Source organism: Bacillus rossius (genome assembly GCF_032445375.1).
Source record: "Bacillus rossius redtenbacheri isolate Brsri chromosome 9 unlocalized genomic scaffold, Brsri_v3 Brsri_v3_scf9_2, whole genome shotgun sequence".
Lineage (NCBI taxonomy): Eukaryota > Metazoa > Arthropoda > Insecta > Phasmatodea > Bacillidae > Bacillus > Bacillus rossius.
In genome coordinates, this window is record NW_026962013.1 from 13,972,094 (window position 1) to 13,994,560 (window position 22,467).

At 35.3% G+C, this 22,467-nt stretch overlaps 1 protein-coding gene across 7 annotated transcripts in view; it reads left to right on the forward strand.

Moving 5' to 3' along the window:
• Nucleotides 1-22,467, forward strand: part of LOC134543195 (transmembrane and coiled-coil domains protein 2) — a 34,154-nt gene that overhangs the window by 2,279 nt on the left and 9,408 nt on the right. For 3 of the 7 annotated variants that reach the window (XM_063388090.1, XM_063388092.1, XM_063388091.1), the window contains exons 2-7: nucleotides 5,681-5,860; nucleotides 14,091-14,304; nucleotides 15,295-15,484; nucleotides 17,485-17,716; nucleotides 20,430-20,474; nucleotides 21,666-21,748. In XM_063388090.1, coding sequence (XP_063244160.1) covers nucleotides 5,721-5,860; nucleotides 14,091-14,304; nucleotides 15,295-15,484; nucleotides 17,485-17,716; nucleotides 20,430-20,474; nucleotides 21,666-21,748 — 904 coding nt within the window. In that variant the 5' untranslated portion in view covers nucleotides 5,681-5,720. Of the gene's footprint in view, nucleotides 1-5,680; nucleotides 5,861-12,711; nucleotides 12,787-13,560; nucleotides 13,693-14,070; nucleotides 14,305-15,294; nucleotides 15,485-17,484; nucleotides 17,717-20,429; nucleotides 20,475-21,665; nucleotides 21,749-22,467 lie in introns of those variants that run through there. The other 4 variants (XM_063388093.1, XM_063388095.1, XM_063388097.1 and 1 more) reach the window with 4 other exon arrangements.

Here is a 22,467-nt window from a genome sequence, read left to right on the forward strand (position 1 = left end):
TTCTAGAGGAAAGGACATGTAAAAAGGAGGCTGGTATAGAAGGCCGACTCCTTCCGTAGCTGGTGGTACCTGTTACCAGCATTGGCAAGGCGTGTCCTGTTCTGACAATGACTGTAGTGGCATTAGTGAACATGGGCCATTAAGTCATAAATAATTTTTATGTCACTTTATTTTACTTTTTTGCCAGGGAACTGGATATTTCAATAAGTATTTACCTGGAGGCCAGTTTTGTAGCCAGAAATCTGTAAATAATCCTGTGCTTTGTGCATGTAGGTTTCGAGATACTGTTTGACATGATAACGTCTTATGAATCAATGAACGCTGGTTGTACGCACGAAAAATTGTCACATTCCGCCTGAGCCGAGCGTGCAAGAACCGGCCTACCACCGTGCGAGAAAATCTTCTATAATATCAAACAGGTTAAGGCGGGCTTTTTAACTAATTGTTCGTGATTATATTCATCTCCACAACTCTTAATTTCATATTAAGTTATAAGATTTCCAAAAAAAATTTTAATGATGATAACAAGTATCACTTGTAGAACCCACCAACACATTTTAAATTTTTTTATCTTACCTCTTTTCCTATTTGAATCATAAAAAAAGTGCTTTGAGACTATCTTTTATATAAATTGCATTATCAACCTTACAAACATTCTACTAAAACCTTGAACTAGCCAGATACAGCCTATCGGCACTACAGAATTATCTTTCCAAAGTTTTTCTGTAGTCTGTATATTTTATTATACGTACAAGATATGTATTAGATGCCACTCCCCTAACCTTTCAATATTATGTAAAGATAAGAACTAAAAGATGAATCTTTTTATTTTACATCATTTGTTTCCTATTGTAAAAGAAAGGTAAAGAGGGAGTTCCTAGCCAGTACAATTTATAAACACCTATAACCTTTTTTTTAGTGTATAATATCTTAGATCTCTAATATTAGCTAGCCACATCCCAGTAACCACATGAACCTACTATTTTCCAAATGCAGTGTTTGGAGTGCTATGAAAACTTTGAATACCGCTGCACCAAAAAACACCATTCATGTTGACGTGGCAGCAATAAAAACTTGAATCAACTTCATTTACTTGCATTCAAATTAAATTTAAATAGCAAGCATTCTTAAAATAATTAACAGAAGTGTACATGAATACCAAGACAACTTTCGTCTAATGTTAGCATTCAAAACTTTTTATAAATTGTGAAGAAATTGTTTGCTTAGGGGTCCAAACTAAGTATTTTATGCCACCTTTTATGTTCTTTTTTTTTAAAGATAACTTATATGTTTACTGATGGTACTTTCTTATAGATCATTAAAAAAAAGGGACAATAAAGCATTATCAACACACAGAAAACATTTTGTTGATACTTTGTCATTGAGTTACGGAACATAATATTTACACACGTGTGGCATTTTAAACCAGGTAACAGATTGATGATTGTGTGGTGCTGTAATGCCCTTAATTCTTTTTAGTATACCGGACCCTGAAGTGAATGAATGCTGTTAATAGTTGTTATAGATAAAGCTAGAATGGATTTTATTGATGGGTAATACAACAGAGCATGAAACATGCTGTCATTTCTTGAAAACAAAATTAAACTGTAACTAATAAGAAGTTGAAAATTTCCATTCCTTAAATTCTGGCTATTGTTCTGTCATTCAGGTAATTAGGTGAGTTACACCTCTTAATGTATCATTAGGATGTTTGCATTTTCAGTCATGTTAGTTAAAGCAATTAAACTACCATTAACTTAATCCATGTTAATCCATTACTTTTCTCAAGTAATGGAATTCTAAGATTCAAACAAACACAATGTTGGCACTTAAAGATGAAGGCAATGCGTCAAAAAAAAAAATTTTCTTTCCGCATGTAAGCTTTTTCATACAAAATGTACTTTTAATGCAAAATTATGTGTGGTTAAAGAAGGAAATTTCTGGGATTAAGATTTGTAATTTAAGTGCAGTTTATATGGGACAAACATAATGTTTACTATTTATTTATGTATTTATTTATTTATTTATTATGTGCTGAACACTAGTGATTGCTTATATATCAGCAGATATATTTTTAAAATTATAATTTGCATTGTGATTTTTGAGGAACCATTTAAAGTTGAAGTCAAAAATTATAGTGCTTGCTTATCTGTGTGTTTGAATATAATACTTGGCATTCCTTCACTAGCAGGTTTAAAACTTTTCAGAAGTAGCTTTTTTTAAATTTTTTTATTTATTTTAAAAGTTTAATCTTATACATTAATAGGGGCTGAAAATTTCATGGATTCAGTGACTTCTGTGATATACTTTTTTTATATCATTCACAAATATAGAATATTTTTAAAATCAAATTTAACATAATACAGTGCACTACACAGAAGTTCAAGAAGAGATGCAAATTACAGTAAAATAAAATAAACATACATAAATCCATAATAGTGTTTTGTAAAATGCAAGAAATTAGAAAAACTTAGTAGGTAATTAATTAATTTTTCTAAATCAGTAAAATTTTTAGTTATGTTTCTGATTTTTACAGTATTGGAAGAACTTTGTCTGTGGTTTGACAGTTGAGTAAAATATTTAAATAATACGGTGTAAGTAGTTTAAGCATTTCTTTTGTGTTAAATTTTTTTATACTACTAATAACTTTTTTTTTTAATAATTAAACCTCTGATGCTCAACAACTTTATGTTCTTAGACAGATAGGCCTGGAAACATTATGTAAAGTGAGGAAAAGTACCAAAACAATTTGTCTTTTAATTTGTCTAGCCTGTTAAACTATCCAGCCTTTCTTCTTCAACCTTCATTATTTACGACCATTGTGTGAGGCAGGCGGGAGGTATCTCAAGGTCAGCGGGTTCACAGAACCAGTTGCGGCTGGATTCCTTATTTGGTGTTGCGAGCGTGGTTGCGCCATGTGTCTGGATGTCGGGAACTGTACGTGCAGCATGCTGCTTGCCCCGGCTGTACCTTCCGGCCTTTCAAGGCTGCAGCCAAGGTCGGTGACCATCGCAATGTTCGAGTTCCGGGTAGTTTTCCCATGCGCACAGCACAGTAAAGGTTGTTGAAGTACCGGCTCAAACTCTTCAAAGTAGAGTCGGGATGGCAAGCACACAGCTTACGGACATTATCAGATAGGTTTGTTGGGAAAAAATATTGCTCGATATAATTGGCATATCATTAAGTATATAACACTTCCCGTTTACTTCATTCATGATTCCTCATGTCACTGCGGAACCACTATTGATCACCACTGCTGTTGAGCGTTAGTTATTATTGGTCGATAAGAGAGGTGCTGAGCTATTGTACATTGGTGTGGAAGTTGTTGGTGGTCAACATTAGACTCTTTTCATTTTGTTTGTAAAAAAATGGTTGGTGATCAGCCAATAGCTGAATAAATAAATACAATTTTTAAGTAGAATTAATATAACTCTGTTGGTATTGTAAATTACATTGGTTTCTCTGTATTTTTTTAAAAATATTTAATAGCTAGAACTGCTCAACCGCATTAAAAAATATCTCTTTGAAATCTGTCTGCAAAATATTTTGAAGGACTTTTTCTGAATTGTTTATTTACTGATGTTTCAAAATGATTTCTAAAAGACGCAGGTCACATTTTATTTTATTTGTGTTACCTACGCTATCTTTGAACTGTAAGCAGAGCAGTTTATTTTTTAGTTTTATTGGTGACATACATACTAATTGTTAATTAAATTTGAAATTAAATGAAGCGACCCTTAAACGTAATAATTTAAAAAAAAATGTTTTTTGTAATCTTAATTTATTAACAGTGAAGCAGTTGATTATAGAACACACATGTCCTTTGACAATCTAGCAGTTTGAAAGATAATGTTTTTGAGAACTGTCACAGAAATGCAAGGCTATCATACATAAACTGTGGGCAATGTGGGAGTAGAAAATGTTGACAATGAAATTAATTGTACATGCTTTGCTACTAGCATATATATATATATTTTAAATTATAGATTATTATGGTTCTAAACTGTATTAGTGAATGTAGGTAGGTACGACAAAAAGTCTGTTTAATGTAGCTCACTTCTTTATTTTGTTCTCATCACATTATTGTTATGTACACATGTGTTGCAGTTGTGTATATTGTGGAGATCTGCATGTGCTGATATTTTTTTTTAAGTACAATTCACACCTGAACTCTATTAACTTTGAATAATAAGGAAAAATGTTGTACTTGTTTTGTGACAGCAATGAATCTTATGAGTAAACATTTAAGTAAACTATGCTGTGAAAATAGTGTAGGCCTGTTAAATTTAATTTTTATGAAAATGGCCTGTACCTATGTGAAAGTCAGTCTAATAGAGTTTTTGTTTTTAATTATTTATTTGTAAGATAAGGGAAAGTTTTGGATTTAGGGTAATGGTTTTGATTATGCTTCAGTTGGTCATGCTTATTTTTTTAAGCATTTGCATCACTTGCTTGGTAAATTATACATTCTTACCTGCTATTGAGAGCCTGTGGTGAAATCTTTTTTAATCATTATTTACAATCTCGACTTTATTTTTTTTAGTGTTGCTTGAGTCTTCAAACTTACAAGCATCCAGTGCAGTGTGTTCGTGTTTGTGCACAGTGTTGTGCTTGTGTGTGTGCAGTGTTGTGCTTGTGTTGATTTAAAAAAAATAATGAGTTTGACATGTATGCCATTGCTGTTTTGTCATAGAGAAAACCTTAAGAATGGACAAAACAAAAGATGAATATACAAACACACACACAGGAAACCAAGCCAAAATTAGTCGATGTCAAATGTTAAATGCATAGACAGCACAGAGAATTCCGTGTAAGAAATTACTCAACACTATTACAGCACATACAAATGCAGTGGGCTGACAAACTTTGACAACACTGTGACAAGCAAATGAACCCAAAGATGATTCAAAACAGATAACCAGGACATGACAGCGCTGCACGTGCAAACCCAACGATGAAATTAATCAAACAAAAATTTGGTGACGATAACACAGCCAAAGTAAGCTTTTTCAGAGACAACAGTTGCAACATTTTGGAAAGTGAGATCTGGTCCTGTTATCAGCACAAGCAGACAGATAGTGGGCCCTGAAAAAACTGGGGTATATATATGTATATATGTGCTGCGCTATTAGAGGGGGTCAACAACATATGTATCCCCGTTTTCACACTGTCCGCTATCAGTGTGCATGTGCTTGATGACGGGAACAGATCTCAGCTCTCGAAATGTCATAACATTTTGGTCTTAAAAAACGTACTTTGTTAGTAAGTGTTGTCATTGTATGCTGTCAGAATATTTGTATAATATGTAATCTTTGTGGGGTTTGTATGTGCGTTGCTGTATTGTCGTCGTGCTCCCTGGTATCTGTTCTGAATGATCGTTGGATTCCTTTGAATGTTGCTGTGTTGTCTAGATTTGTTGCTCGTTTGTATTTGATGTAGGAACTGTCTTTTTTTTGTCAGCCCGCTGTGTTCGTCTGTGCCGTGCTGTGTATGCACTTGAAGTTTTTTTGATTTTGGCTTGGTTTTCTATGTGTGTGTTTGAGTATTCGTATTTTGCTTTGTCCGTTCTTCAGGTTTTCTCTAAAAACAAACTGTGTTAACTTAGCATTGGTTTGTGTTCAGTTTAATTTCTTGAATCGTTGAAAGAAGGTATTTTGTCGGTGTTGGTGGCGCCGCGCAGCCGGGCATGAGGGGCGCGTCTGGTGCGTGCGCGTCGAGGCATGGATAGCCTGCAGGTGGTGGCGTCGGCAGGCAGCAAGCCGCCCAGCTGCGGTGCGTCGCCGGGCCGCCCGTTCCCCGGCTCGCACAGTAGCCACCACCTCTCTAGCGCACCGCACGCCTCGCACAATGTCACAGTGCCGTAAGTAGTGCCCGCATCTCTGCGACCCCCCCCCCCCCCCTTCCTCCGCCCCCCCGTCGCGTGGCTCGGTGAAAGGTTTTTTTTTAATCGGGCGCGGCCATGCCGGATCGTGCACTCTCGATCATCCATCGCGTCCATCCTTCAACGAGCCAAGCGATCCACAATGATCCGCAAGTCCGTCGTAATACTTTTCCGTTTTGCTGCTGCCAACAGGTAGTTTAGATTAACCATCATGAAAGTTAAGCACTTCTAAATCATTAAACTCTGTTTTTTTTTTTTTTGCACTGATATTTATTTACATGGGTATTTTCAGTTTTACCGTACGTAATTCTCGGTCTCGAATCAAATTTTGTATCAAATATCAAACTTTAAAATGTGATGAAATGTAAGTTAACATTTAATGGAAGCAGCTAATAAAAAAACTAACTTCAAATCCTTTCTAAGATAGTAAAGGTTGCTAGCAACACCTTATTACATTTTGGAGGTAATAATTTCTTCTGTCCGTATGTTGAAAGTTTATGCTTGAGAAGCTCTTGACGGATGGATGGATGGATGGATGGAATTTTTCGGGCCTTCTGATTGGGTTGAGGTCACATGATTGACGGAGGGATCATTACGAGTTCAGCTTTAGCAATTTTGCCATATTATCGAATGTCAGTATAGTTTTAACAGGAATATAGAAGAATATTTATATACAGGACAGTGATATTGAATAAAGTTGTAATAAGTTTCTCTTTAAAAAGGATTATTGTTACTGTTTAAAAAAGTCTCTGATGTAATTTTGCATCACGGAAATATGACTCACCAGTCTGGAAACACTGTTCCGAAATAAAAATCAACAGTGACAATAAACTAAGCAAACAAAAAAAATCCAGCAGTGCAGTAATGCGATCTGGTGGCCTCAACAGTCTGAAGATGACTGGCTCAAATGGTGTCAGATCACAGAATGTTCTGAACCATAGAGTGCTGGATGAAAGATCTTTCACTGTAGCAGCTTCCTGCGTGAAGCTTTTGTTTGGCAGGCCTAGCCCATAGATCGCAAGGGGTAGTGTGTGCATGTCATTTGCGCACGTCCCAACGGCAAACGGCGTGTTTTCTCGTAGAGCTGTCTAAAACAAGCGTAGTTAGTAGAGTTGCCATTTAATGTTCGGTCTTACAGCAGTGTTGGTTATTTAATTTTTTTATAAATTTTATTTAAGTGCTATTACTGGAAATTTAGCTATATAGCTCTCTTACATTTTATTTTCGTCACACACTTATTCACTAGATATTTATAAAATGATGTTTATATCATTACTTATGTGACATTTTACAGCTCCCAAATGACACTAAAATATCTTTTGACAGTATTTGGGACAAATCATTAAAATGCAAGTCAACTATCGGGATAAATGTATAATTGTATAATAATTGTAAAAATCACAAACAAAGTGAAATAACCAACACTGCATGTAGGACTGAGACTTAAAACTTTCTTAAAATTACAAGAGCTAATATACTTGGTCTGTATGAATTTACATTAAAAAAAAATTTATAGCATGACATAAGGTCTGTTGTAATACTTAGTGTGAAAAAAACTCCCTAGTTTATTTGTGGATCATGATTTTGTGTGTAGTACTTTCTTCAGTGTAGGGCAGTGAATTCCACTACAGGGTTGCTAAATGATGGGAAATTAAACTTAAGATGACACATTCTGGCCAAATCACATTATCATTATTTAAAAAAAATATATATATGTATAGAGAGAGAGAGTGAGTCATTTGCTTTCCTAAATGTTGTGTTACATAAAAGTATAAGCACAGAGGTGGTAACAGATAAGCCGTAGGCTGGCTGCCTTGAAAATATCTCTTGACAAGTCTGTAACCAACCAAAAGGGCATGAAATCATAAGGAAGAGGAATGTTTTTTTTATGTACTTATTACGTAATTATTTTGTTTTAATGAATAACTAATTTTCAACATTGAGGTTATAGGAGATAATAACATGCAACTTCATACACACAAAATATATACTTGGGAAGGCATGGGCAATGACCTTTGTAAGGAACAAGATACAAATTGGCCACTGGACATTTAATTTTTTTTTTTAAATTGACCCTCACTATCAAAAGGGAGTGTCTAATACATTGGTTCTCTAAGTTTTTAGTGGTATTTCAGATAAATATGTGTCCAGAAGTAAAAAAATAAATGGTGTTATTCTATTATACCATTTTACTACATCTGTATATATCATTCTTTTCGCTAACACATCATTATTATGTGTTATTTGAACGACTACAGGTTTTGCTTGGAAAGTGATCTAGTTCAGTGCGGCACTGTACTTGCTCTTTACTGTTTTTAAACAAACCTAAATAAACTTAAGATATGTTTCATTTTCGTCACATTTTTTTCCCTTTGATATTTTACTTCATCATGACATTTCTCAGAAATTTTTATGGTGAACCTACAATTATTTGTAGAATTTTAACTAAAAAAATTTTGAGAACCGTTGGTCTTTTCTTGGAGTCAGGCACAGTCAGTATCATTATCTAACGTGGATATAAAATGTGACAGGGTTGACCAACCCGTGGCTCATTGTTGACTTGGGGCTGGTAGACTGGTTGCATGCCCATTCCGGAAACTTCTGCTTGTTTGTGGGGTTGTCGAGCAGAATGATTTCATGTCCCAAGGGCAGGACAGTGCCTACCCGGGCACACACGGTGTGCAGAGGATCAGAAACAACCACGGGTTTAAAAACTGCTCAATATATCCGAGTGGTGTTGTTCCCGAAAGTTTAAAGAATACACTGAGGGTGCACGAGTGGTTCTGTTTCTGTATTTCGTTTTTAAACTGTATTTTTAGAACAGTGTTAATGGCTAAAACATAATGTTTTCAGAATAAAATTTAGATAATGAAACTCCTCGTAGAGATTCTTGAAAGCACTCAAAGGGACTTGCATTGCACCTTTATCTTCATTTCTCCGCAATCTAATGTTATGGTTACCACTAAAACATCATATTTGCCCTATGCACGACGAGAAGACTGCGCGCCAGTCCAGAGGCGACACCGCGCTAGAAGCACCAGCGAGCGTCACACTTACCATCCCGCCTCACCAACACTTACACACCCCTGACTAGGCAAGCCTCTTAACATAGCTGCGCACATAACACTGTTTATGCAATTAACAAGTAGGTGAACTAAGCTTAGTAGTTATATCTGTAATTGTATTTTCATGCTGGGTGCTGGGACTTATTATTTTTTTTCTTTTTAACAGTGCTAGACACAAAATACCATCCAGAAAGAGGATTGTTCAAGAAGTACTTTCAATGTCTGTGTGAAAATTTAATTTTCTTATGATATGAAGTACATGTCTTGGCTCTTCTAATAGCGAGACTCATAAACAGTTTGTAGTCACATGCACACCATTTTCCATTCAAAATTAATTTAAGAATTGTTTCATGAGATCTACACAGTAAATTTTTTTTTTCCCAATTGTGTGAAACAGACTTACTTTGGCAGTATTATTAATGAAAGTGATAGTGCAGTGATTGTGCAGATGCATCTAGTGGCAAATTTTCTTCAGGTACCTTTATAGCAGGTCCTAAAAATAAGCATGACTCAAAATAATTTTGAACACACTTGGAAGAGTGACCGAGAATTTTTTTCTTGGAAGAACAAATTTGTTGGGCTGTTGCTTTTGATAAGTAGTTAGTAACTTAAACACTAGTTGCAAGCCATGGCAGATAAGAGAATTTTATTTTTCCTGATAGTGTTATCATTTGCCCAGTTTCACAGATAGAGTGGATGGGAAAAGGGAGGAGGGGGCTGTCTCAGAACAAGGAACCTTGCTTCCAACAACATTATCAACGTAGTGTTTGACAAGATAAAGCTCTGTGATGCGATGTATTAGTCATAGCATATTTGGATTCTGTCAAGAGAAAAGTGACAGTCTCATCTTTTGAAGATACTGCAATGTAGGTATTTACTTATTCAAATGTTTTTAGATACAAAGTTCATAGTACAGTATTTGTTTAGAGAATGTGTCTTATGTAATTCTCAAATTATTATTTTTTCAAAATATATTTTCTCTTAAAGTGTTAGGTGCAGTGTCTGAGGTTTGAATCTACAACTACAAAACAATATTTTTTTAATGATTTTTTTGTTTTCAAACCAAAATTTCTTTTGTTATCTTTTGCACTTTATCTTAATATATTTTTTTAATTGGCTTTATCAATGCATAATGTTAGATTTTAAGTTATGCTTGTTGAAGAATTTCACATTTCATTTTGGTAGCTTAGCCCTGAATAACTTTCTAACTTTACAAATAATAACTAAAGTACACATTTGCAATTTATAACATAAACTATAAATAATATATTTGAACCCATCTGCCGCTGTGATATCAGTAATAAAGTGGAAATTCACCAATGTAAATTTAAAAACTGTTCGCTTATCAATTTTGCAAATGTTTTAAGAAGTCAATCACTTATCAGCTCAGAATGCATCAATGTGCATTAACTATAGACATGAAAACAGATCTTTTTAGGTGGTGTATTAGTGTTCATTTTAGTATAATATACTTGGCCTTAATTATTTTACTATTTTTTTGACACTTTCGGAAAATGTAAATAGGAAAAGTTTCTAACCAATTCATTGTTTTATCTTATCTTGCATTTTGAAGGTATATATTTATTTTAAATTATTATATAGATTATATGATATTGAGCTCTAAGAGTGTATTGCTGTTACAGAATCATTAAATGACATGTGGTCATGCTATTAAAATTACTCAAGTTGACTGCTGTATTTATCTTACGAAGTAATTGACTCATCAGTTACTTGAGGAGTTTAATTTCGTTTGTTGCCACCTTAGGGCATTATTATTATTATTATTATTATTATTATTATTATTATTATTATTATTATTATTATTATACAGTAACATTAACTGATAGACAGGCCTTAATAGTGAGATATTCAGTACATCCAGGAAATGGCTTCCCGATATTTGTTTCTGTGTTTGCTGTGTTGGATTCCCAAAATAGTATAGTTCACTGGTGGAAGTAGTGCGCAAGGAATTAGTACCTGTAGTTTCCTAGTGTTAAAGCTGTGTTACCTGTTATTGAAGTAGATCCATCAGAGATTTTTGCATCACTAATGTATTTTTGTACCCTTGTGTTGGGCAGAACAAACGAGGCGGGCAGGTCACCTAGGCATTTTAAAATTAAAATAAAATCTGTATTTTGTTTTGTTTATCCATTAAAACATTTTAGTTGGTTTTTCTGGAACTTAATATTTGAAAACTAGTTGGATAGTGTTTAGTGTGTTGACATACAAAAAAAGTTGTATTAATTGTAGTAACAAATATTTTTGTATGTAAGTTAATTAAAATCTAACATAATATTAGGTGAGTGCTTTTATTAACATCAATGACATTCCTAGGTTAAGATCACTTGAAGCCGATAGCACCATCTGAATGTGCCAACTCACTTAAAGCCAACATTTCTATATAAGCCTCACATTATTTAATAATAAAACAGGCGACATATCCGCAATATACCCCATACTTGCTAGATCCGCTATACACCCCATACTTGCTATACTATACCACAACTAAGCAAAATCCACAATCTGTACCAGTTGCGAAAATTATTCCAAGTCCAATTTTCACCTTTGGGGGTTGCCCCTCACCCCTAATTGTAGGGGGGCTTCCACAGAGCTTTAATTCGATCTAGTCCAACCATTTTCTCCCCCTCCCCTTCTCCCTTATTTCCCTGGGATGAGTTTGAATTATGAGCCAAACTTTTCATTCTTGAGTAATGAGTATGATTCAGACCTCAGGTATACCAAGTTTATTTTTCTTGTTAGAATGTCATCTGGCTCTATTTTTAAGCTTCCATGAACACGATATTTGCCTGACGTTTCGGCATGCCATGTTCAAGTGTAAAATGGGGCGTATCATTTGCCTGGATTTGGGGGGGAGCTGAATTGTTGCCCCTTGGATGGGCAGCCCTTCAGGATTTTTCTGGCAATGGTTTGTTGTACAGCGACTGGAAGGGCAGCCCGTCCAATTTCTGAAAACATGTTTCTTTAAGTGTTTAAATAATCCTAAAAACTTGCCCCTTGAAGGGCAGCCCATCAGGATTTTTCTTACAGTAGTGTTTTTGAAAGGTTGTCTGAATTGTTGCCCCTTGGATGGGCAGCCCATCAGGATTTTTCTGACAGTGGTGTTTTTGAAAGGTTGTCTGAATTGTTGCCCCTTAGATGGGCAGCCCTTCAGGATTATTCTGACAGTGGTTAGTTTAGGTTAGGTTAGGTCACTTTACAAACTAACCACTGTCAGAAAAATCCTGAAGGGCTGCCCATCCAAGGGGCCACATTTCAGACAAGCTTTCAAAAACACCACTGTCATAAAATTCCTGATGGGCTGCCCTTCCAAGGGGCAAAAATTCAGACAACCTTTCAAAAACACCACTGTCAGAAAAATCCTGATGGGCTGCCCATCAGGGGCAAGTTTTCAGGATTATTTAAACTCTTAAAGGAGCGTGTTTTCAGAAATTGGATGGGCTGCCCTTCCAGTCTCTGTACAAATAAACCACTGCCAGAAAAATCCTGAATGGTTGCCCTTCCAATGGGCAACAATTCAGTCGCCCCGGATTTGGCCTCAAATCTAGAAGCCTAGAAGCAACTCCTCGGTGTCGTTTTGAGTGGTTCCTGGGGCCTCCGGCGATTTGTTCTGCCCCGCGGGGCTGGCCGTAGGAGTGTGAGTGGCTGTGCATTGTTGCCCCGCCCCCTCTGCTGTAGTGTTGTGCCGTCCGTGTCCTCTGCGTGTCGGCTGAATGTGGCCTTGTTCTCCTTTCCCCGCCCCGGCAGTGATGCTTGTGCCACGGCACCGCCTAGCTAGACTTGTCGCCGCAACATGGTTTATAGCAGTGGCAGAACCCTTAGGTAACGACTGCCCTTCGACTACGCGTTGCAAGCAATGTGCAGGGCATCGTGTGATTCACCTTCGCGCTGAGAATTTCTGTGTTAGTTGTGAGCAATGTACACTCATCTACCAAGGCAAAATTATTTTGTACGTAAAGCATTGTGCCCTGCGCATTGTGATTTGCAAGTGTATATAAATGGCTTAAGCATGCAAACATTTTTAACACTCAGTTTTTTTTAATTAGTTATATTTTAGTATATGGTTACACTGTGTGAGAAAAATATTATTTCTTATGTGGTAATATTTAATGGCACATACTGTTTGATAAATACACAATACTTTTATTAATTTCTTATAAACTATATATTTCTGTTAAAATAATCAGTCAAAGCAAATAAAATATAGGATATAGAAGCACATTTTTAAAGTGGCTTTAAAAACAAATGGTTATTGGTGTTGCTATGGAAAAAGAAAATTTAGTTTTTGTTAATGGATTTTGAAATTTTAGTGGTGATTTTGGGAATTATCTTTTCTTTACACAGCACTTTCGTGAATGTGCAATAATCACATCAGAAGTAAAAGACATCTCTTCAAGCTTATCTTAAATTTTTTTTATTTAAATAAATTTACAGCATGTTTGCTAGTTAGTTGTGCATAGATAGATACATGCAATAATTTTATCTATGACTCTTGGTATTGATTAAAAATTTTTAGAATTACATAAACTGCATTTGTTTTAAAAGCTATTTTCTTTCTTTTTTTCTTTCCTCTTTTTTTCTTTCCTCTTTTTTTATGTTGAATGTGTATTTTTTATGTTTGCTAATTATGTAGCTTAGTTTGGATGTTGTGAAAATTGTTTGTAAGATTATTCTGTAAAAAAAATTTAATTCTTTGGATGTTATTAATATAACTTAAAAGCAATTCAGGTAAAGACTTCTAATTATTTTTTTGAACTGTCTAAATTTTTGATTAGTGCTAAGAGATTGTCATACCAATAATTGCAAATGTTGACAAAGAAAAGTTTGAATTTCCATAATATTTCTTTAAAATGTTAAAGAATTCACTAGAAAAAAATTATTGTAAAATACCTAGAATGAAAGTAGGTCCATACAATGGCACAGATTTTACGATTTTACACTAAATCCCTGAAATGTAACAGAACTGAATTTCTGAACTGCGTGTGTGTAGTACCACAGTGATGAACAAAAAACAATAACTCTTCTGTCTTTTTTTTCTGGCAGGGTTTCACTGAACTTAGATGTGAATGTCAGGGTTTTTGTGGTTTGTGGCGATGGGACCCACAGCTGGTGGACTCTGGGCGCAGGCAGTCGTCGAACGATGGCAGCGGCGGGAGTGCCGGCAGCGTGGCCATGAGCACGGCGACCAAGCAGCGGCACAAGTCCCCCGCGTCGTCCCGTCGAGACAAGGGCTCCTCCAATGGCGGCACGCCGCACCTCGTGCGCACCTCCGAGCCCTTCTTCGGCACCGGCTCCCAGGAAGATGCGGTCGCCGCCCACAGCGGCACGGACGAGGACGTGGTATGTATTTCCTCTTAACCGCTTTGTTATTAGTGGGGAATGCCTGTGAAAGTGTTAATAACTTGGTTTTACGTCTGTTAGACGGGCATCATCAGAGCCCAAAGAGTGGACATTTGGTTAAATGGACGTAGTTATGCAAAAAAGAACCAACCCCACAATTTTGTTATATTTTATTTGAAAATAAATTAAAATAGTACATGGTTGATCGTACCGTCGTTGCTATTATTATATCAGTATTTATACTAGACTATTAAAATTATACCCACATTTTATATTATCAATAGGAGAATTACAATTTATAATTAACTATAACTTCATAATACTCAGAATAGGTTTCATGTGGGTTGGTTCCTTTTTGCATAACTACGTCCAAATAATCTAATTTAGCTCAACTGCTAAGTCGGTTTTTTTATTTTCTTGTCATTACTATTAGTTAAGGGATTTTTCTGGGAATTAATTCTGCTAGCAATATAGCTCTTTTTCATTAGTTGTTTTCACAAATTTTTTCTGACGGATATTTAATACTTTTTTATTTCAGTTGCATGTGGTCACACAAGAGATCATAATTATTAACACCGGTGTGACTTTTTTACGGTATTAAATTATATTTAGTATTGCCAGTCCGCTACCGTGGGCCAGATTGGTGGTGCTCGCATGTTGGTGGGGGCACGTGAGCCATAGTGTGAAGACCCCTGGCCTAACGTATTGATGCTTCGGGTCAGCTCAAAATCAGTAAAAAAATTTTTTTGCAGTTACATGTGAAAATATTTTTCCTCTATAATTTAAAAATAATTATTTTACTTGAACTCTGTGTAAGTACATCTAGATATAGACAAAAGTTAAGATGATCTTATAGTGGAATTTTCTTTGTTGATTTATTGTGAAATTAATTTAGGATTTATTATATTTTTTTAAATTATGGTTATTTGGAATTTTGGGAATTTTGACTATGAACACTGATACTCCATGTGAAAAATACCTCCTTTGCAGGATATTTTTCTGTCTTCATCGCCATTCCTCTCGAATGGTTCTTCCGAACACGTGATGGCTAGCGACGACGTCGACGGCCAATTAACCAGCACGTCAGAGTTCCACAGGACGAGGGCGGCAATGGAACACATCCAGAACAAGATAGCACGAACCAAAGAACAAATCAGAGATGAACAGACAGCTCGAGATGGTCAGTAACCTTTTCGACTTGGTTTAGAGGATTTGGTTATTTAGTGTATGTTAAGGAGACATATTGGTGTTCATAAAATATTTTACTGTGCACAATGTTAAATGTCTGACGTAAAATCAGAGGCGATCAAGCCGGGGAGTCGCCCAGGATCCTGCACCAAACTTTTTCATTTTTGTTTGCAGTTTTTGTCTAATTTTCTTTGAAAAATTGGACCATTAATAGGGAAAAGAAGAATTAAATTGATATATTTGCATGAAACTTACAGTTCTGGCTAATACTTTTTGATTTCAATAAAGTTTTCATGGCCCTATTTCACCAGAATTTGTTAGTATTTATAAAACTAAACCAAATATCATTTATCAGGAAAGAATACCAAAATTTCTTAAGATTAGTAAGGAAAACCATTGTAGAAATCTAAGTTCCAGGTTGGTCTAAAAAATGTAGTTTTAAAGTTATTTTTAATTGTTCTAGGGGAAGGCCCCCAGAACCCATTTTTCTCTGCCCTCCCCCCCTCTTACTCCTCCAAAATATTAGGCCCTACAAGAGTAAATGACATTGGGCCCCGCAAAGTCTAGGACTGCTACTGCTACTGCTGCTTAGCAATTAAAAAAAATTGTACATGTTGTAACATTCCATCAATTTGAGGAAATTTAGTTTTACTGTTCTAAGAACACTTCTCTAAATGTTTAGAAAATATTCATGATAATGGCTTCTTGATATTTTTATCTTTGTTAGTTTTGCTAGTGATTATGCCTGCGTGTTGGTCGTTAGTGCCTTGCAAAGTTCATATTTTATTTGCACCCATATCACTTTTTTTAAATGAGAAAATAACCTTGAGTTTTTGTTGGTTGAGTCAGCAATGGAATGTTAGAATATCCTTATTGTTGAAACACCAGTCATTTTTTAATAAAATTTATTTCTTTTTAATACTAATTTTTGTTATTATTAATGAGACTGACTTAACCAACCTTTACTTGTACTGCCGAAGAAAAAAAATCAGAAGATGTGGATTATTTGGGTATATGACTCAAGGTCAGTGGATAGTAGATTTTTTCAAGGTGAGAAGTTTCAGAAAACCATAAATTAATAGTGTTATTTACCAAAGTGTTTAAAAATACACACAATGCAATTAAAATAACAGAAATTTTCTTTCTCTCACTCCTATTAAAAAATAGCTTATTTCTTATAAAAGCAACCCGGACAGTTAAAAAGGCTATAATATAAAAAAGAGGACATTACCGGGTTAAAGAGAATGCTTGGTGACCTTGTGTGTATGTGACAAGATTATATGGTGAATTGCAATAAAATCAATATGTATTGCACTGCAAAGCATATCAATATACCTAATGTATAACACCAAAATGCTAGTTAATTATTTAGCACAAGTGGGAAACTAGAAACATAAAATCAATCAGCAATTGACAGTTTTAACCCAAATTACAAGAATTTTATTTTCGTTGTGGTAAAATTCATTGGATGTAATTTATTAAGCATGCATTTTTCATTCCAAATTGTATGAACCAAACAGATTAGAAAAAAAAAATTAACATGTTGTTTAAGCTTGAATCTCTTAGTAGTAAAACTTTTTACATCAGTGACATACAGCACATTTTTCGAACATATACAAAATTTTCTGATTAATTTCTTTTATTTTTCTGATGGCTAGTTCTCTTTTTAATAAATGCCTATTACCAATTATTTTATTGTATAGGTGCATCATATCAGTCAAAATGAGACCATTTCGGCAAAATAGGTACTAAGAAGTATTTTTAGTTCCGTATTTTATGAATAGTACACTATTTTTTATATAACTCTGGTTTTAAGAATGAAATTGATCTAAAATAAATAAAACCACAAAATCTTGACCCTGCTGATAAGGATAATTTTAATCATCTGTTGGGTTTGGAATCGGATCCAAATTTCTGTATTTGTTTAGCGAGCAGTGGGAAGCCCCGGTGGCGTGTGCAGTAGTGCAGCAGTGCGTGTCGCTGGTTGCGCAGACAACGTGAACGAGTACTTGAAGCTGGCGGCCAATGCGGACAAGCAGCAGCTGCAGAGGATAAAGGCGGTGTTCGAGAAGAAGAACCAGAAGTCGGCGCAGTCCATCTCGCAGCTGCAGAAGAAGCTGGAGAGCTACAGCAGGAAGCTGCGCGAGCTGGAGACGTACGGCCTGCCGGGCAGCCACCACCGCCAGCCGCGCGAGATGCTGCGCGACATGGGCCAAGGCCTCAAGTGAGTGTGCACCGTTCCCGCGCGTCTCGCGCGGGATCAGACTGCACTGGGTTCCGAGTCACATGCTCGTACATTTTCAGTTGTGTTCAGGGGCGTAACAACTAAATTTCCAAGGGAGGGGGGGGGCAATATACCTTTTTTATAAAGAATCATTGATCCCCCTTATTAAAGCGGGGGGGGGGGGGGGTCCGGGGCTACTCCCCCGGGAAAATTTGTATTTCAAGGTGGAAAATGGTGCTATTTAAGCAGTTTTATTATCTAAAAATTGATTACACAGCACTTTGTTTGCCCCCACTTCAAGGTTTCAGAAGGGGGGGGGGGGCAAATTACCCTTGTCCCCCCCCCTCCCCTGGTTGTGTTGAAATTAAGCACACACTAGTGAGAAGAGCCTTTATTTAGGATAAGCTATTTAGCTGCTTGAAATTCCTGTGTATATTTGGCGTTACCTATTTTTGACTTTAAACAAATGTCTTTATTGCTTAAAGAGTTAGATTTAATATATGTACATTTTGTATTTTGGCCTGTGATTTTTTGGCACTTTGCTGACAGATTCGTGTTTTGTCCGTTTAAATATTAAGGTTCGACCTGACCCACTTCACTTCATAGCAATTTTTTTTGTATCTAAAACAATTTATTTAGATTTTCAAGTATTTAATCGTAATATTTTTTTTTACTAGAAAATTTGTTAGAATAATATGCATTTATATATGCATTTGTAAAAAGTCAGGTAAACATTCATAATGATTATTTGACCATACTATTTGTACCGTGGTCTGTCACTAGAAGTTAATTATGTGTTCCCACTTCTTAGTAACACAAAATTGCTTCTTTTATCTCATTTTCCAAACATGTCTTCATAACTATTTGCAATTAGCTTAAAATGGAAAGTACAACATGAGGGGTTAAGCCGAGCCTTAACTACAGAAACTAATTGTTTATGTAATGTGTGTATGTAGTTGATGTCCATCCTTAAATTAATGTGTTCAGGTGTTGGGCATTTTTCAATGTTGATTCCATAATGTGCTATAACGCTATAAGTATGTATTGTGTAAGTAAAATTATTGGAGGTTAAAAAAAAATAATTAAAATATGGCTTTCAATGTGGTTTTAAAACATTTAGAAAAATGTTGCAAGTGACTTTATGTGATTTTTTAAAATATTGCATTAAAAACATACGTAAACTGCAGTTATATTTGCAGCTGAAGCAGGGGTTGGCTATCTATCTTATTCACAACTATAAGTCACAAATATGGAAACTTTTGTCTCTGCCAAAGCCTTCATTGTAGTCCAAGTGCTAGTGAATCATAAGTGGCCATGACCTGGAAATTACCGTGCTAATAGCTATTAAGCTCGTTAACGTTGCCTTGGACTCATTGAGTCAAGCCAGTAGGGTATGAATACAGAGTACAGTTAAATGTTTTGTGAAGCACGAATTGTTTCTTAAATCTGATTTTAATTGTAAAGTTTTTTGATGTCTTTTTCCTCCCCCTTTCTGTTTCTTAAGTTTTTTTTTTGTCTTGCAGCTTAAATGTAACTATATGCTGTCTACAGCTCGTTGGAAATATTCACTAAACCCCGAGTGCGGATGAGTAGTTACATTTCTGTATTTTGTTTTTAAACTGTATTTTTTGAAGAGTGGAAATGGTTCAAACGTGAGTTTAGAACAATTTTTAGGCATGAATCGTCCAGTACAGATTCTCGAAAGCACTCCAGGAACTTGGATTAATCCTTTATCTTCATTTCTCGACCATGTAATGTTATGGTCACCGCTCGAATCTGAAAGTGCACGCCAGTCCACAGCCTTGCATTTAGATGCAATACCACGCTAGAAGCACCGGCGAGTGTCGTCGCATTTATCATCCCGCCTCACCAACACGCACACAGCCTTGACTAGGTGGACTCCTTAAGCCCAGTAAAAAGTACCTCACATGCTCACACAATCATTAGTAAAATAGTTAGTTACACCTGAAGGTTTACAATTAATTAAAAAGCCAGGACTAACTGGTAGCTCTTTAGATAATTTACTAGCTTATTGATCCAGTCATTAGTTTAGTCTTGTGTTGGGTCAATTCCCAATTTTCTAGAATTTGAAACCCAAAGAGTACCTAGAATATACCCCTCAGATCCAAATATAGGTGTCAATGATAAAAAATAAAATAATGTACCCTTTAAATGTTTGTTTCACAACACAGAACCAATATATATCGTAATTTTATTTATTTACTAATTACACATTAAAAGTTCAATATCTTTGGGAATAGAAACAGGATAGGTATGAAGAAAAAAGTTGACCTAGTAAACTTTAATTTTTTAATTTACTTCATTTCCTGTAATGTTATTAATAAAATCTTTTTCTTCGAATATTGAATCCTTCAAATACTATGGATTAGATGGTATTTTAGGATTCAATTGGCCCATCCCTAGTCATTACTCGTTATCAATGCCCAACATTAAAGCTGACATCCAGTAAGGCGTGAACGCTGATTACTGTAATGTGTGTGAGCTGGCGTGTTAGACGCACGGCCAACTGTAGCAAGGCTCTATCCATCTGTTTCATACTAGTAACCATTTGGCAACGAGGCTGTGTTGTTTTAAGCCTAAAACGGAAAGTTCAGAAGTTAGTGGAGATATGTCTGTAGCAGTGGTGAGGGGAACTGCTTGTTTCGTGGCTTGCTTCTGTGTGCGCATCATTTGTTAAAATGTGTTTTTGCAGACATGTTGGTGGCAATATTCGTGATGGCATCACTGGTTTCTCTGGGTAAGCATTGTGAGCTTTTTACGTGTGTCAGTTATGTTGCTTGCTTTTTTTTTACCCCACTAACATTATGAACCAAAGAAACAACATGATGGTTACAACTTGTATTAATGATATTATCATTCAGCAACATTTTGCTTTTATAGGCATAACAAAGAAAGGGAGGGTGATTTTCTGGTGTCTTGCATGTTATCAAAATATTTATTGCTTTGAGAAGTTGAGAGAGATGATTTGGGCCTGAAATTAGTTTACCCTTTCTCCAAGGTGTAAATGAGTATCACACAGATGGTAAAAAAAAAAGGGTGGGGGGGGGGGGGGGGGGGGGAGGAGTGAGAGTGAGAAAGATGTAGAAAGAGAGAAATAATCATATACTTTTCTTCAAATGCTTTGAATGCATAATGTAGTTATGTTCAAATGGCAACAAAATTTTTCAATATTTAAAATTTTTTTTAAATAGGTATATATTTTTGTCAACATCAGCAGTGTTAGTTTTCTCCATTTGCTTGAAACAATATCATAAGTACCTACCCCCATATTCTCTTGACATTCAACAAATACTTTAATCAATCAATGCCAAACAAAATGGGTTCTTAGGAACATTTTCCAAATTAAAAGGAATCTTTTGATATGATTTAAGATTCCATAGTACTTACGTTAGATTGTCCTCATATTAGCCATATTTTCATTTTGGTTTATGTATTTACATAATATATGTGTATCTTAAAAATGTCAATTTAATGTTTTTATTATTTTTCATTACCTTGGCAGTAAAATTGATGAACATTGTATAATTTATGCATAAAATATTATTGAAGAATTTTTTTTATAGTTTGGTGGAATTTATTGCCTGAAAACATTTTTTTTTTTTTTTTAATGTTATAATGTTATTAATGAAGTTATCTCACTTGATTTGTTTTATAATGCAGATACTTGTCTACTGTGTTTAGTTAGCCTTTTTTCCTCCCACATGTACTATAGTTGAATATCTTATCTGAAGGAGCTTTTATTAGAGCCTTGTTTAAATACGTTGCGTTGTGTGAACTGAAGGCCGTGTACTGTAGTAACCTCTTCAGTGTTAGATGGAGTTCTAAGCATCAGAGTGAATTTTTATTTTTCCTTATATTTCTTTTACTTCCATGTTGTTTGCCTGCTAGTTGTTTACTTAAAATTTTGACGTGTGACGTAATTTTGCAGGACTGTTATGTCTAAACCTAGAGAGTTTGCTCATCTGATCAAGAATAAGTTTGGAAGTGCAGATAATATCAACACACTTTCCAGTAAGTATCAGTTATCAAAAAAATATAAGAGTGTATTGTGCATTCTAGATATTAGAAATGAAATTATTGGGAAGACGTGTTCATTATGCGTGTTATTTCTAGGTTATAATTTTTGAGAGTTGGAATCATTGCAATACATTAAAGCAGATTAATTAAAAAAATTAGTTTTCGTGCATTACTTTGAAGCAACCATTGGTTTGGCTTTTCAGACTCGTGAATATGTCAGTTATAATCAATTAAAAATTTAAATTATGCTTAATGTTTCTTGAATCTTAATAAAAAAAAAATTAAGAGACTATCAAGCACACACTAAGTTTCCAGAACCAATATATGTCGTAATTAAACTTTGTGCTAAAAATAATTTCTCCCCCTATTGTTGCTATTTTTATGTTTTTACTCATATTTGAATTGAATTAGAAACTGGTATTCTTACAGGTCTAAAATTTATCAATACAGCTCCTGTATATTTAATGTTTCTTTACAAATTTTGTCAGGTGTAGTTTTTTAACGTTATTCAATAGTGGTAGAAAGTCGCTTTGTGGCACCTTTGACTATATATACTGTATAGAAGTCGGGAGTGGATAGGATTTACTCTACTTTTACTGGAGCGTATGATGAGCAGCTTGGGAACTTCACCGCTGCAGTGCGCTGCCGTAACGCCCTGTATCGTCTTAGATTGTTATTTACACGCTAGAGCGCAGCACTGTCGCCCGCTGTCG